Source organism: Nematocida minor, assembly GCF_024244105.1.
Source record: "Nematocida minor strain JUm1510 chromosome Unknown 7913, whole genome shotgun sequence".
NCBI classification, from domain to species: Eukaryota; Fungi; Microsporidia; genus Nematocida; species Nematocida minor.
Genome location: NW_026250369.1, coordinates 20,815 through 32,353, shown reverse-complemented (window position 1 = coordinate 32,353; position 11,539 = coordinate 20,815). Strand labels below are relative to the sequence as shown.

Sequence of the window (11,539 nt, the reverse complement as noted above, 5' to 3'; positions counted from 1 at the left end):
ATAGAAGTGAGCTGATAGATAGTCTTCTGCTGTGTGTTCAGCACATATCTGCTGAGTATTCTGATGTAATACTGAGAATCATGGAAAAAGCTGTAGAAGTGGATACTATAACAGATGCAGGTGCAGAAGCAGTGCGGAGAACATTCATAAACTTATTTATGAAAAAGAAAGAGGGTGTTTTGCATTCTCTAGTTAGAATTCTAGACAAAAATGGTATTTGCAACTTGCATGATGTGCTATTGTACGGTATACATACGGAGGTAAAAGACATAAACGATCTTGTAAGAATATTCGGCGCACAGATGGAAAAGTACCAATGCACAGCTGATGGTGCAACCGAGTATAGAATGTACTTTGTGCAGCTACTCTTTATAGCCAAAGAGTACAGTATCTTATCAGCAGAAGCAGAAAGTGAAAGAAACAGACTAATTGAAGAAATTGTCAAAGAATGCAGAGGGGAGAATGACCAGTTGACTATAAATACAGTAGACAGAATATTCCAGCATAAAAGCACACTTTGTACAATCTCTACACTTTTTTATACGAGAAAACTAGATGCAAAGAACCTGGATATAGAAGTACAAGAAAGTATATTTTCAGCCACTGCTTTGATTTATGGAAAGATTTGCTACGATTTGTTCTTGCAGGCAGTCGAAGAGAAGCGAGAAACAAGCTCGTTCTATGTGCACTGTGCTCTCTTACAGTCGCCCGAGCTAATACTAGAAATAGACAACAAATTCTTTGAAGAAGAGAATAGCACAGAAATCACCCAGTACACATGCTTCTTGTATAGTCAATATAACCCGTATTGGGAAAAAATAAAAAGAAGGTACAGAAAATGCATAGAACACAACAGAGAGAATGCTATTAGCAGAAATAAGAAAAATGAAGAAAGAAAAAAGAAAAACAGAGGAAGATTAGATAGCATTTGCAATGCTTGCAGAGTGCAGAGAGCGGCTGAGCTGTGTGCTGAGAAGATAAAAAGTAAAAGCATGCTGTGGATGGTGGCAGAAGGAGATGCAAAGAGTATTAGGAAGTATCTCGATGAAAATGCACGCAGCCCAAGCTCGCTGGCTGTTTTTCTGGAAAAGATCTATCCGAAAATAAACATAGAAGTCAAAAGTATGCGATTATTTGACCATTTGGATGGGGGTGAGTGCTTCAGATACCCAGAGAGCATCAGACTGCTTCCTAGGCTAAAATATACAGAAGAAACAGTTGGAAAGGCGAAAGATGTTTTCTCAGAAGCAGAGAACGAGAAGAGAATCATTTGGCTGCTTTTTCTTGAGTCGGTCATAAGAGACATGTACGAGACTGAGAAAGTATTAACAGATGATTTTCATTTGCAAGTGCTAATAAGAGCCCCCGGAATAACAGAGAGAATATGCAAGAGTCGTTCGAGAAGAAGAGAAGAAAGAATAGTGCAGCTATCAATAGAAATATTAGAAGGAGCATTGCAGGTAACAGAGCAGGAAGAGAGAAATGTAATGCACGGGCTGAGGATGGTAGAAAAGTCTACAGAAGCAGAAACACTTTCAAAAGACATCGAATGCTATCTCAGCAAAAAAAGAAAAAGCACAGACTTCGAAGCATTCCTGAAAGGAATCAACTCACCGATAAAAAGAGAAAAAGAAACACCCTTTACGCAGTGTCTTTCCAGGGCCAAAGAGATCATAGGAATATTTTACTGCACAGATGTATACAATAGCGCACTCGACGCTCCATTTACGCCAATAGAGCTAGTAAGAATGAAAAGTGTTCTATTTCATGAGGTAGTGAAACTGTCATTGACAGAGCAGAAGATAGTAGAAGAATATTTCAACCATAAAGATCTGTCGTATGAGAAACACCTCAGGAGCAACATGCTCATCATGGAAGAAGGCGGAAAAGTAAAAAAAATAGTGGATGCTCACTACAATGAAGATCTCCAGGAAATATCCACAGGCATAAAAATAGAAAATGAGTGTGTATATTTAGTCAGTGCGCTAATGCACACAATATATCCAGAGAAATACTTTTCATTTCTACTCCTTACAAAAGCAGTAGCACAAAAAGAGAGCCTAGCGCCGCTAGAGATATACGCTATAAATCATGCATTTGAATATTTATATGCATACGACCGAGAGCTATTCAGAGAATTAAGAAGACTATGTGCAGAAAAATCAAAGCCAGCAGAAACAAAAGGTGCAGTTAATAACAGAAGTATGCGCCAAAGAGACAGCTCTGCAGATGATAGGAAAGACAAGAAAATAAGCAGGGAAAATATAATGTGCTCTAACTCAGTGGATAACAGCTCGGACTCACAGCTAGCAGTACCAGAAATATGCCTGAAATTGAAAAGACACGGAGCACTTTCAAAATCCAAACAGAGGATAATTCTTGCAAAATACCAGAACGAGTTTTTTACAAGATACTACAACTGCAGAAACATGGAAAAAGTAATCAGCGAGTATTTTAAAGGCCTGCTTCCCATTGCATCACTGAACATGCTTGTTTTTGTGTGCGATATGCCAGCTACAACAGAAGATGTCCTAAAAAGAGTGCCATGCACATCGTCACAGGAGTTTCTGAATATCTTCTACTATGCAGACCAGAACATTAGTCCTCCTCTGTCATACTCTTACTGTCAAATAGCAGAGATGATTAAAGTAGATAGAAAAAGTATGCTGCAGAAGGACATAGTACAAGCAGCACAGCAGAAAATAGATCAAAGTACAGATAGCCAAAACAAGCAAAGTGAAAGTGCACATAGCCAAAATAGCACAGAAAATAGTCTATATAGTGAAGGTATAAATAGCACGAGAAATAGCGGGCTGTCCTATAGGAATGATGCAATAGACATGTACAACAGGAGAGAGTGGGACAATGGATTTATTACTACTCCGCACGCCTCAAAGGATAGTAGTGCACTTCCCGATGTAGATAAAATACTGAAGGCAGCGAGCAGGCTTACAAAATGGACAACTTCAGTTGATAAAAGTGATGAAATTGACTTTCTGTTCTCAGACAGCATGCTGTTCAACAGATCGCAAAAGTATGTAAATTTTCTGCAGTCTAAAAAGGTGATAGAAAGATTTAGGTTCATTGACTCAATAAAAACAGGAAAAACATACACAGGTAGCAGAGAAATAGAAGAGATACTGTACATCTGCACAAGAAAGAAAGACAGAATTGCGTGTGCTCTTGAGAAGAACAGAACACTGACAAAAGACGGGATATACTGCACGCTCACAGCCTTGGAAAAAAAGTGGCTGAAAATGCCAGCTGAGTCATTCTACATGCACAATAAAAATAAAACCGTGGTGTGTGAAATAACAAAAACAGACGAAATAGCAATTGCAGCCACAAAAGAGAAAAGAAAGAGAGAGATAGCAGCAGACCTCCTACTTTTCAAGATAGAGCAGGGCATTCACACTTTGAAAAACCCATTTCTACTTTTGGCAGACATAGAAAGAGAGTGCACAGAGCAAAGAGATAAAAAAACAAAAGCCACTGAAAGTGAATGTGAGGGGATTGAGGTGCCAAGAGTGCAAAATAGCCATAAAAAGTGCAAGTACAGCTTGAACACTAGCTTGCTCTCTAAAATAACAGCGGCTAAAATCAACTACATCCTAAATGAGTTTGAGAATAAGCCCATCGATATACTCAATGACCATGTAAAGCCTGCATCGCTCATCGACTTCGAAGAAAACAGCCTGCGAGTCACAGAAACCCTGGCAAAGACGTGTCTGACTATCTTCAACAGACATGCAATGCACTCGACTAACTATCCTGCCATCTCGCTGCAGCAGAAAGTGAAAAACAAAATGCTGCAGAAGGAGGAAGAAGCAGCAATGGAAATGGAGGAGTGCAGAGCCAGACAGTACACAAAAGTAGAAGAAACAGCACGTGCCCTGGGCATCAGTTTGTACATCCAGCTGGCAGAGAGAGAAAGAAAGCCACAGCACATTATTTCACTGATCCATCTTCTATTCTCAGAGCATCCTGCAGAAGAAGTTCTCCATGACATTTCTCTTGAAGGCGTTCCAACAAAGTGCTTTCTTCCGCTTAAGCAGCAGATTATCTCCAAGTTTGCACATCTCCACATGCACGGAAAAACAAACACGCACCTCTACAGACACCTATCAGTCCTGATTCAAAAGTTTCTAGTTCATTTTCCCTTCTTAGTAGTATACGATCTCATTCTGAGAGAAAAAAAAGGCGCAGACCTCGTGAAAATCCCAAGCAAAATAAGAATGCACGCTGAAGCAGTCATTAGACAGTACAAAAACATACACACGCAGGTCCAAACATTCTCCACTGTCTCAGCAGTATTTCCTCCAAATATACCTGTTCTTTCACGCACACAAAAGAGCGAGCATACAAAGTGCTACATCCACAAGGTCCTGCCAGAGATAAAAAGACTGAAAGGCATCAACAAGCCCGTGCTGATATCGATACTTTCAACAGATGGAGCCATATACAAAGAAATAATCAAAAAGAACGATGATCTGAAACAAGACATTCTCAGCATGCAAGTGTTTTCGTACATGAACACAGTCCTAGCGCTATCATCGCACACACAGACGATAAAAGAGAGGATAGTCACGTACAACATCATAGCCCTGGACAAGCTCTTTGGAATCATTGAGTTTGTGGCAGCAGCAGAGCCTCTGGGCAATGCCATAGAAGACCTGCACTCTCTCTACTACCCATCAGAAATAACGAACAAAAAGTGCAGAGAAATAATGCAGAAGTACATCGATAGACCGCTAGAAGAGAAAGTCAAAGCACTAAAACAGGTATACACCCTGTATACGCCCGTTCTCAAGAGAATATTCGATGGACGAGGGCCCTTTGAGTATTGCAAACAGAGAAAAACATTTACGAACTCTTTTGCAATAACATCCATAGCAACATACATCCTGGGGCTCGGTGACAGACACCCTCACAACATCCTAATAGACAAAAGAACCAAAGAGCTTGTGAACATCGATCTAAATTTAATATTCGACCAAGGAAAGGCCCTGACCATATCAGAAAAAGTGCCCTTTAGGATGACAAGGAATATCCAACAGTGCATAATCGCAACAGAAGAGCATTCATACGAAAGGGTAATGAACTCGTTCTTAGCGTCCCTGAAAGAGTCGAAAGAAAATCTTCTTGTGTTTGTGAACATCCTGCAGAATGAGCCCCTGCAGAGATGGAGAGCAATTCAGAAGATTGCGCAGATAGAAAGAATGTTCTCCGACTACAAAAGCATTTTATCCCGCCTCAAGGACAAGCTAAACGGAATAGAAGATGGATTTGTCCTAAGCAACTCAGCGCACATTCAGTGCCTCGTGCAGAGGGCTGTGGACATATCCAACCAGGCATCGATATACCCCGGATGGTCACCGTGGATGTAGTCTAGCAAGAAAAAACTACCATTATCCCTGCAATCTTTACAAAAATAAAAATACTGTTAGAATTATCATTATCCTATCAAAATGCCAGAAAAGGCAAGAAAAACCAAAGTAAACGAGCAATCATAAACAAGACACCTTCATCCATCTCCTATCTACTTTTCCAATATCTACACCCTTCTGAACCAGTCAACCATCCTACGAATTTCGCCCATCCATCTCTGCAGCTGCGTTAAAATAAAACAAGTGTACCCAGCTAATAAAGTCGTCTTTTATTCTCCATCTTTTGCCTACTGCATTCCTGCCATTCCCTTGTACTTCATCTGCTCCTTTACAAACAGCTCAAAGTACTGTCCAATAATTGAAACGGCAAGAATGATGTTCTGCCCCGATCCTATGGTGTCGAGGAGATCGCTCATGATGCTGATACTTCCGACAATCACGCCCGATAGAATCGCTGCAATGGGAATGTATCTGTTCAGCATCTCCTGAGTGCCCTGTGTGGAGTATCCCTTTACAATCAGTTTCTGCTTGGCAAGCTGTTTTCCCACCTCTGCTGGCGAACTCTCGTTCATCTCCACCCAGTAGTACGCGAACATCGCAGAAGTGGTGAGCATAAACGTGGCGTATATCAAAAAGTGGATGGGCGACCTGAGGGCTGCCATGATATTCGCAGGGGGCGATATGTAGTACGCTATTCCCTTCACAGGCACGTACACCATGCTCTCGTTGATCTCCCACACTCCCAAAATACGGGTGTACCATCTCTCGGGGAAGCGGTCAAACAGGAACCTTGACGCTCTGTAGAAGCTCGTTACAACTTGGTTCTGTATTATGATGGGCGTGCTGGAGACGTAGAACAGCTTAATGCCCCAGTTCATGTGGCGTGTTTTCACCTGGGTGGACTCCAGGGGCAGATCTAGTTTGATGTTGTATAGGTAGATCACAACGCAGAACATCGCAGCTGTGGAAAGAAGACAGAAAATGTTTGGAAGGTTCTTTCTGAAGAATGCCTCGTACAGCGCCTCCAGCTTGTTCTTTCTTATTTTCAAGAGCTGCAGAAGGCTCACAATGGCGCCTTCAAACTCTGGGCCTTTTCCTGTGTTGTAGACAGAGGGGCTGAACGCCTTCCATACGATGGACTCGCAGATGTTTGCGACAATGAAGAGGTTTACGCCCGATCCCAGCCCGTACCCTTTCTGCAGCAGCTCGTCGAGGAGGATGATTATCACGCCAGAGCACATGAGCTGTGCCACGATCAGAATGCACACGGAAAAGCCGAGGTTGGAGGGGCTCCCGAAGAACCCTGTCGAGACCTGCACGAGAGCCTGGCCGAATGTTATCACAAGGGCAAGCAGCTTCTGGAAGGACGAAAAAAGAATGGAGTCTTCCTTTATATTCTCGTCTATGTTCAGTATGTCTATGAAGTTGAGGAACTGGGTGATTGAGCTTGTCATCAGAATGGGCCCGAGCCCGAGGTCCATCAGAGTTCCTCTGTTTCCTGCCATCATGGCCCGCAGCCAGTACACGGGGTCTGCTTTGTCGTTTATCATAATGCCAAATAAGGGTATTTGCGATGCCACAAAATATATTAAAATCGCAATAAGTGTCCATATCAGTTTCTCTTGGAAGAGGATCTTTCTATCGCTTGATTGCACCTCTGGAAGAAAGGGAGCAAATGGTTTTACAAAGTCAAGCACACGCATTTTATAATTGTAATTGCAAATAAAAAATAATTTCAAAATATATTTCGAACTGTAATTAAAAATAACACGTAAATTAAAAAGAGCACGGTAGGAGGAGCCTGATATCCAGTGCGCCACTCAGCTGCCTGGCTAGATGGTGGAGGAGAGATTGCTCGGTAATTTGGTAGATCAGCAAGCCAAATGGTTGCTATGGAAATTGTACTTAGCAATTAGTAAATTGCTATACTAATAGCCAAATTAAATGAATAAATAGTAAATAGCCAGCTAGTAGAATATTTAGTGATTGGTAGAATTGCTGGTGCAGTGGTGTTCTAGGCTACTCTGTGTATTTCATTAGCTCTTCTGTTGTTTTGATGTCCTTTTTGTCTTTGAAGTTGTTGCGTATCTCCTCCAGCAGAACTTTCATTGTGTTTCCCTCTGTCCAGTGCTTTTTAAAGTATTTTTCGATGTAGAGGATATTTATGATGAGCTGATTCCCTCTTCTTCCGAAGGGCTTGGCTTTGCTCACGAATGCCTCCTTTATTTCCTGCAGCAGATACCTGTGCAGCATTTTCATGACCATCTGTTTTGGTTGGACAAGCCACTTTAGCGGCTCTATTGGGATTATTGTGGATATTTCTTCGACTGTCTTTAGGGCCCACGGCTCTGGCTTTATCCCGTGTTTCTGGTCGTCTGTGTACATTCCCGTGTACAGGTCTATGATTATTGCTCTTATTTTTGATATCTCCTGTTTGCACAGATAGTCGATCAAGTCTGTTTTTATTTCCTGCGGAATGTCTTTCGTTATGTACTTGCTGTCCTCCTGCTCTTCCAGCTGGAGAATTATTGAGACCATGGAAATAGTAAAGAAGAACTTTTTGTTCAAAGAGGTCTCTCTGCTATGCACCATCTGCACTGTGTTGTTTATGTATCCATTCACGAGCTTTCTTTTGTACTTCTGGACTCCTGGGTCATTTAGATCATTGATAAGAGAGAATATTAGGGAGACAAACTCTTCTGGCTTGCACTGCATGTTTGTGAAACTCTGTTTGTATTTATTTATGCTCACATGGCCTCTGTGATGTTTTGTATTTGGCTTCCTTTTATTATGTGAATGCTGTCCTCTGTTTCTATGGCTACGTTTAGGTAAACATCGACGGCCTTGCATGTTCCTCGTATTTCACCGCCTGAGTACTGCACTACGACTAATTTGTTCAGACACTCTCCTTTTTCTTTCTCCATTCTCTGTTAAAATTATTATTGTACTTACACAGCTGCCCCATAATCCAGCTGGAGCTAATCATAGCTGATATCCTATTCTACTTCTATTTCTGTGCTGCCGAAGAGCTCTACTGCTACATTTTTATTGTATTTTGCTCTTTTTTTAATTTTTCGCCTGTCTACTGTCGGTCTTTACTATTTTCATGGATTCGTTGTGCAGCAGGTGGATGATTTCTTTTTTTCTTACAAAGTACAGGGATCCTTTCGTTGTTTCCACTAGACTGTCTCCCATCTCTATGACCCCGCACTCTTCCATGGCGAGAGCATGGACGTAGTACTCAATTGGCACTTCTCTGTGCGTGAAGTTCAGCAGAGGAAAGTTGTTGTAGTACCTATTTGTAATTTCTCTGAACTTGTGCAGATATTCCGAGGCTTCCTTTGTTTTTCCTTCTTTTATCCAAACGTGCTCGGCCTCTTTCTTTTTCTCTCTCTCCAATATCTTTACTATTCTCGTCAGCCTTTCTGTCTCTCTTTTGAGCAGCAGATAGTACATGGACAGCTCGACTGTCTTTTGGTCTTTTTCCAGCTCTTTCGCCAACTCGCTCAGCCTTTTCTTTTTTATTTCAATCTGTGTTTTTATGCGCGCTAGCTCTTTTTGGCTGGTTCTTGTCTGGAGAAGCCCATTCAGTTCCTCCTCGTTCATTTTCCAAATGACGAAAAAATTCATTTATTATTTGCACTGTGCTCTTCTCTCCTCCTGTCTTCTTACTTCCCATCTCCTCTTTTATTTCACAGAGGGTTTTGCTTATTGACTCGTACGTCTTCAGTATTTCTTCAATGACTTCCCTGTTTATCTGCTCCATCTTGAACTAAAAATCACAAACTATATCAAAAGGCCATTTTAAATAATTGGCACTCATAAAACAATAGATTAAGCACATTTCTTGATCTGGAGATAGTGCCAGAGAATAAAAGAGGTGCATATAGCACATAATTAAATTGAAGATGGATGGGATAAGAGAATGCCGAATAAGCAGATGGTGTAGTAGCAATGCTTTACTGAATGTGAGATATTTACTTGGGGTGTTATTATGCTGCTCTATGTCCATTTATTTTGCTTTTTCTGCGAGTATTTTATTATGTGTCTACTTTAAATGAAAGTGCAAAATATTTCACCTCGCATTTCAATTTTGTGCTTTTCAAATGTCTATGCTTTACTTATATTTTTTGACCTTTGAAGAGTATAAAATTATTTTATTAGTGGCAAAGCATGACTTTCGAGATTGATAGAGAAGATGTGCTGCATAACCTCCTATCAGAAGGCTCGTGCTTGAGCAAGAAGGGGATACAAGAAATCTATCAGAGCATTAGAGCTGTTGAGCACACTAAAAACATCAAGCCTGCAGAGATATGGACGCCCGACAGATTTAAATCAAAAGAGCCACGAAAGATCTTATCTAGCCAAAAAGAAGATACAGAGAAAAAGGTGGCTGAGCTGTACAGACAGGATATGTTGTAAAAACAAAGGAAAACGCAGAATGGGAGATACCTTCTGCACTGATAACCAAAAAGACAGGAGAAACCCTCCTTTCCCTGGATCTGCGGTGTGTAAACAAAGTTACACAGCAAGACACCTATCCCATCCCCCCAGTAAAAACTCTGACAAGCAACCTAGCAAAGATGAAATGCTGTTCTAAGTTCGCGATAAAGGATGGATTCTTCAGAGTTCTCTTGCACGAAAACTCGCAGCACAAGACAACTTTTAAATCGGGAAATACCTACAATAGAGATATGTGTGTTGGAAAACAGCATAAATGCAACTTTGTCCATGCACCAAAGAAGCTCAGTTGTGGAGTACTACTCAAAATCACTCAGCCCCATGGCCAAAAGGTACTTAGAATTTGAAAAAGAGCTATTTGCAATAGTATGCACTCTGAAAAAATGGTCAATGCACCTCGATGATGAGTTCAACCTACTAATGAATGAAAACTATATAGTTGATTACTACCGAATGTCACGAGATAAAGGAGTGTCTTGTAGAGTAAGACTGTGGTGCAAAATAATATCTAGCTATCCCATCATCTTCAACGGCCATTACGATTAAGCATGTGAATAATTCCAAAGAGTAATAAAGCTCAATAATGAAATAAAATTATTACACTTTCATATTATTTGCAAAGTATACTTGTATACTATTCAGAGCAAAAATGATCATTGTTGTTTAAGTAAACTATTGTACGTGGATGTGCAGGAGGTGCTTGGAGTATGGCTGATGCTGCACTGAAAAGCAAAAGAGAGAAACAAAGAGAGAGTGGAAGTGTGTGGTTTATTTGATATTATGTGTGCAATTCCAAGAAGAAGTATAAGGTGTGTTGTCACAGGAGGTTAAATGGTGTAGGAGGTTAAGTTCGTAAGAGATTAAGTGTTGTGATGGGCTTAAGTCTTTGCGGCTAAGCCATGACTGAAGAGAATCTTTGATTGTCCTGTGAGCGCACAGAGCTGCTCTATATATAGACATTTTATATTAAAAATTAATAAACATCTGCAAGCGTCCTAATTAAAATTGAGGAAGCATACATATGGTCAGAGTGAATAGCCTGGAACATTCTATTAATTTGTACTCTATGTGCATGGGAAATGGCCATTCACTCGTATGCATATTCTCAAGAATAAGAGCAGTGAAAGCAAATTGTAAGCAGACTAGTGGACTGTCGTTATTCTTATTGCAAAAATATAATCCAAGTTTTACTATTGCTTCTATGAACAGCAAAGCATAGACTGTATGAAACTTAGTGTTGTTATATACGAAGAGTGATCCTCTTTGTTTGTCTTGGCTTTGCTCTGAGCCCTTCTAGATGCTGGCAATGCAATACTCGTTCTTAGAGAGCATAGCGAATTCGTACGTGTGTGGCTTCTTTTGGTCTTTATCTGTGCAAAGTATCTAGCTGTGAGATAGCAGAGTAGCGGCTATTTTGCCAATTATGTTGTAATTTGCTCTCTTATAGTAAGATTGCACAAAATGGAAATACTCTAGACCCCATGAACTCTTGGTTTGTTTTGGGCTAGGCACGTGGGGCGAAAAAAGAAGGAAGAATTTTGGCAAATATTCACAGATTGTGTGTAAAAACACAGCGACATTCTAAGATGGATGCACCGTTGTGTTTCTCGCACTGTTTCAGTGTATGCCATTTATTCGGTGTTTTGGTATGTGCCACACTCCTGTGCTGGAGAGATTTGCCGCGGTATTTT

At 40.8% G+C, this 11,539-nt stretch overlaps 6 protein-coding genes across 6 annotated transcripts; 2 read left to right on the top strand and 4 right to left on the bottom strand.

Moving 5' to 3' along the window:
* On the top strand, positions 1–5,387 carry NEMIN01_2064 (serine-protein kinase ATM; the record flags this gene model as incomplete). The annotated part of the gene is made up of 1 exon (XM_051478006.1): positions 1–5,387. A coding segment is annotated over one exon (5,387 nt), but the record flags the coding sequence as incomplete, so codon positions are not given.
* A 287-nt stretch (positions 5,388–5,674) lies between these two features.
* Positions 5,675–7,090, bottom strand: NEMIN01_2063 (protein transport protein SEC61 subunit alpha; the record flags this gene model as incomplete). Its single annotated transcript, XM_051478005.1, has 1 exon — positions 5,675–7,090. One exon carries the CDS (start codon positions 7,088–7,090, stop codon positions 5,675–5,677), a length of 1,416 nt encoding a protein of 471 aa, XP_051333965.1.
* A 316-nt stretch (positions 7,091–7,406) lies between these two features.
* Positions 7,407–8,102, bottom strand: NEMIN01_2062 (uncharacterized protein; the record flags this gene model as incomplete). The annotated part of the gene is made up of 1 exon (XM_051478004.1): positions 7,407–8,102. One exon carries the CDS (start codon positions 8,100–8,102, stop codon positions 7,407–7,409), a length of 696 nt encoding a protein of 231 aa, XP_051333964.1.
* A 32-nt stretch (positions 8,103–8,134) lies between these two features.
* Positions 8,135–8,311, bottom strand: NEMIN01_2049 (uncharacterized protein; the record flags this gene model as incomplete). The annotated part of the gene is made up of 1 exon (XM_051477991.1): positions 8,135–8,311. One exon carries the CDS (start codon positions 8,309–8,311, stop codon positions 8,135–8,137), a length of 177 nt encoding a protein of 58 aa, XP_051333951.1.
* Positions 8,312–8,453: 142 nt separating this feature from the next.
* NEMIN01_2061 (uncharacterized protein) lies at positions 8,454–8,993 on the bottom strand (the record flags this gene model as incomplete). The annotated part of the gene is made up of 1 exon (XM_051478003.1): positions 8,454–8,993. The coding sequence occupies one exon, from the start codon at positions 8,991–8,993 to the stop codon at positions 8,454–8,456; it is 540 nt and encodes a 179-aa protein (XP_051333963.1).
* Positions 8,994–10,118: 1,125 nt separating this feature from the next.
* NEMIN01_2048 (uncharacterized protein) lies at positions 10,119–10,394 on the top strand (the record flags this gene model as incomplete). Its single annotated transcript, XM_051477990.1, has 1 exon — positions 10,119–10,394. One exon carries the CDS (start codon positions 10,119–10,121, stop codon positions 10,392–10,394), a length of 276 nt encoding a protein of 91 aa, XP_051333950.1.
* Positions 10,395–11,539: the final 1,145 nt, after the last annotated feature.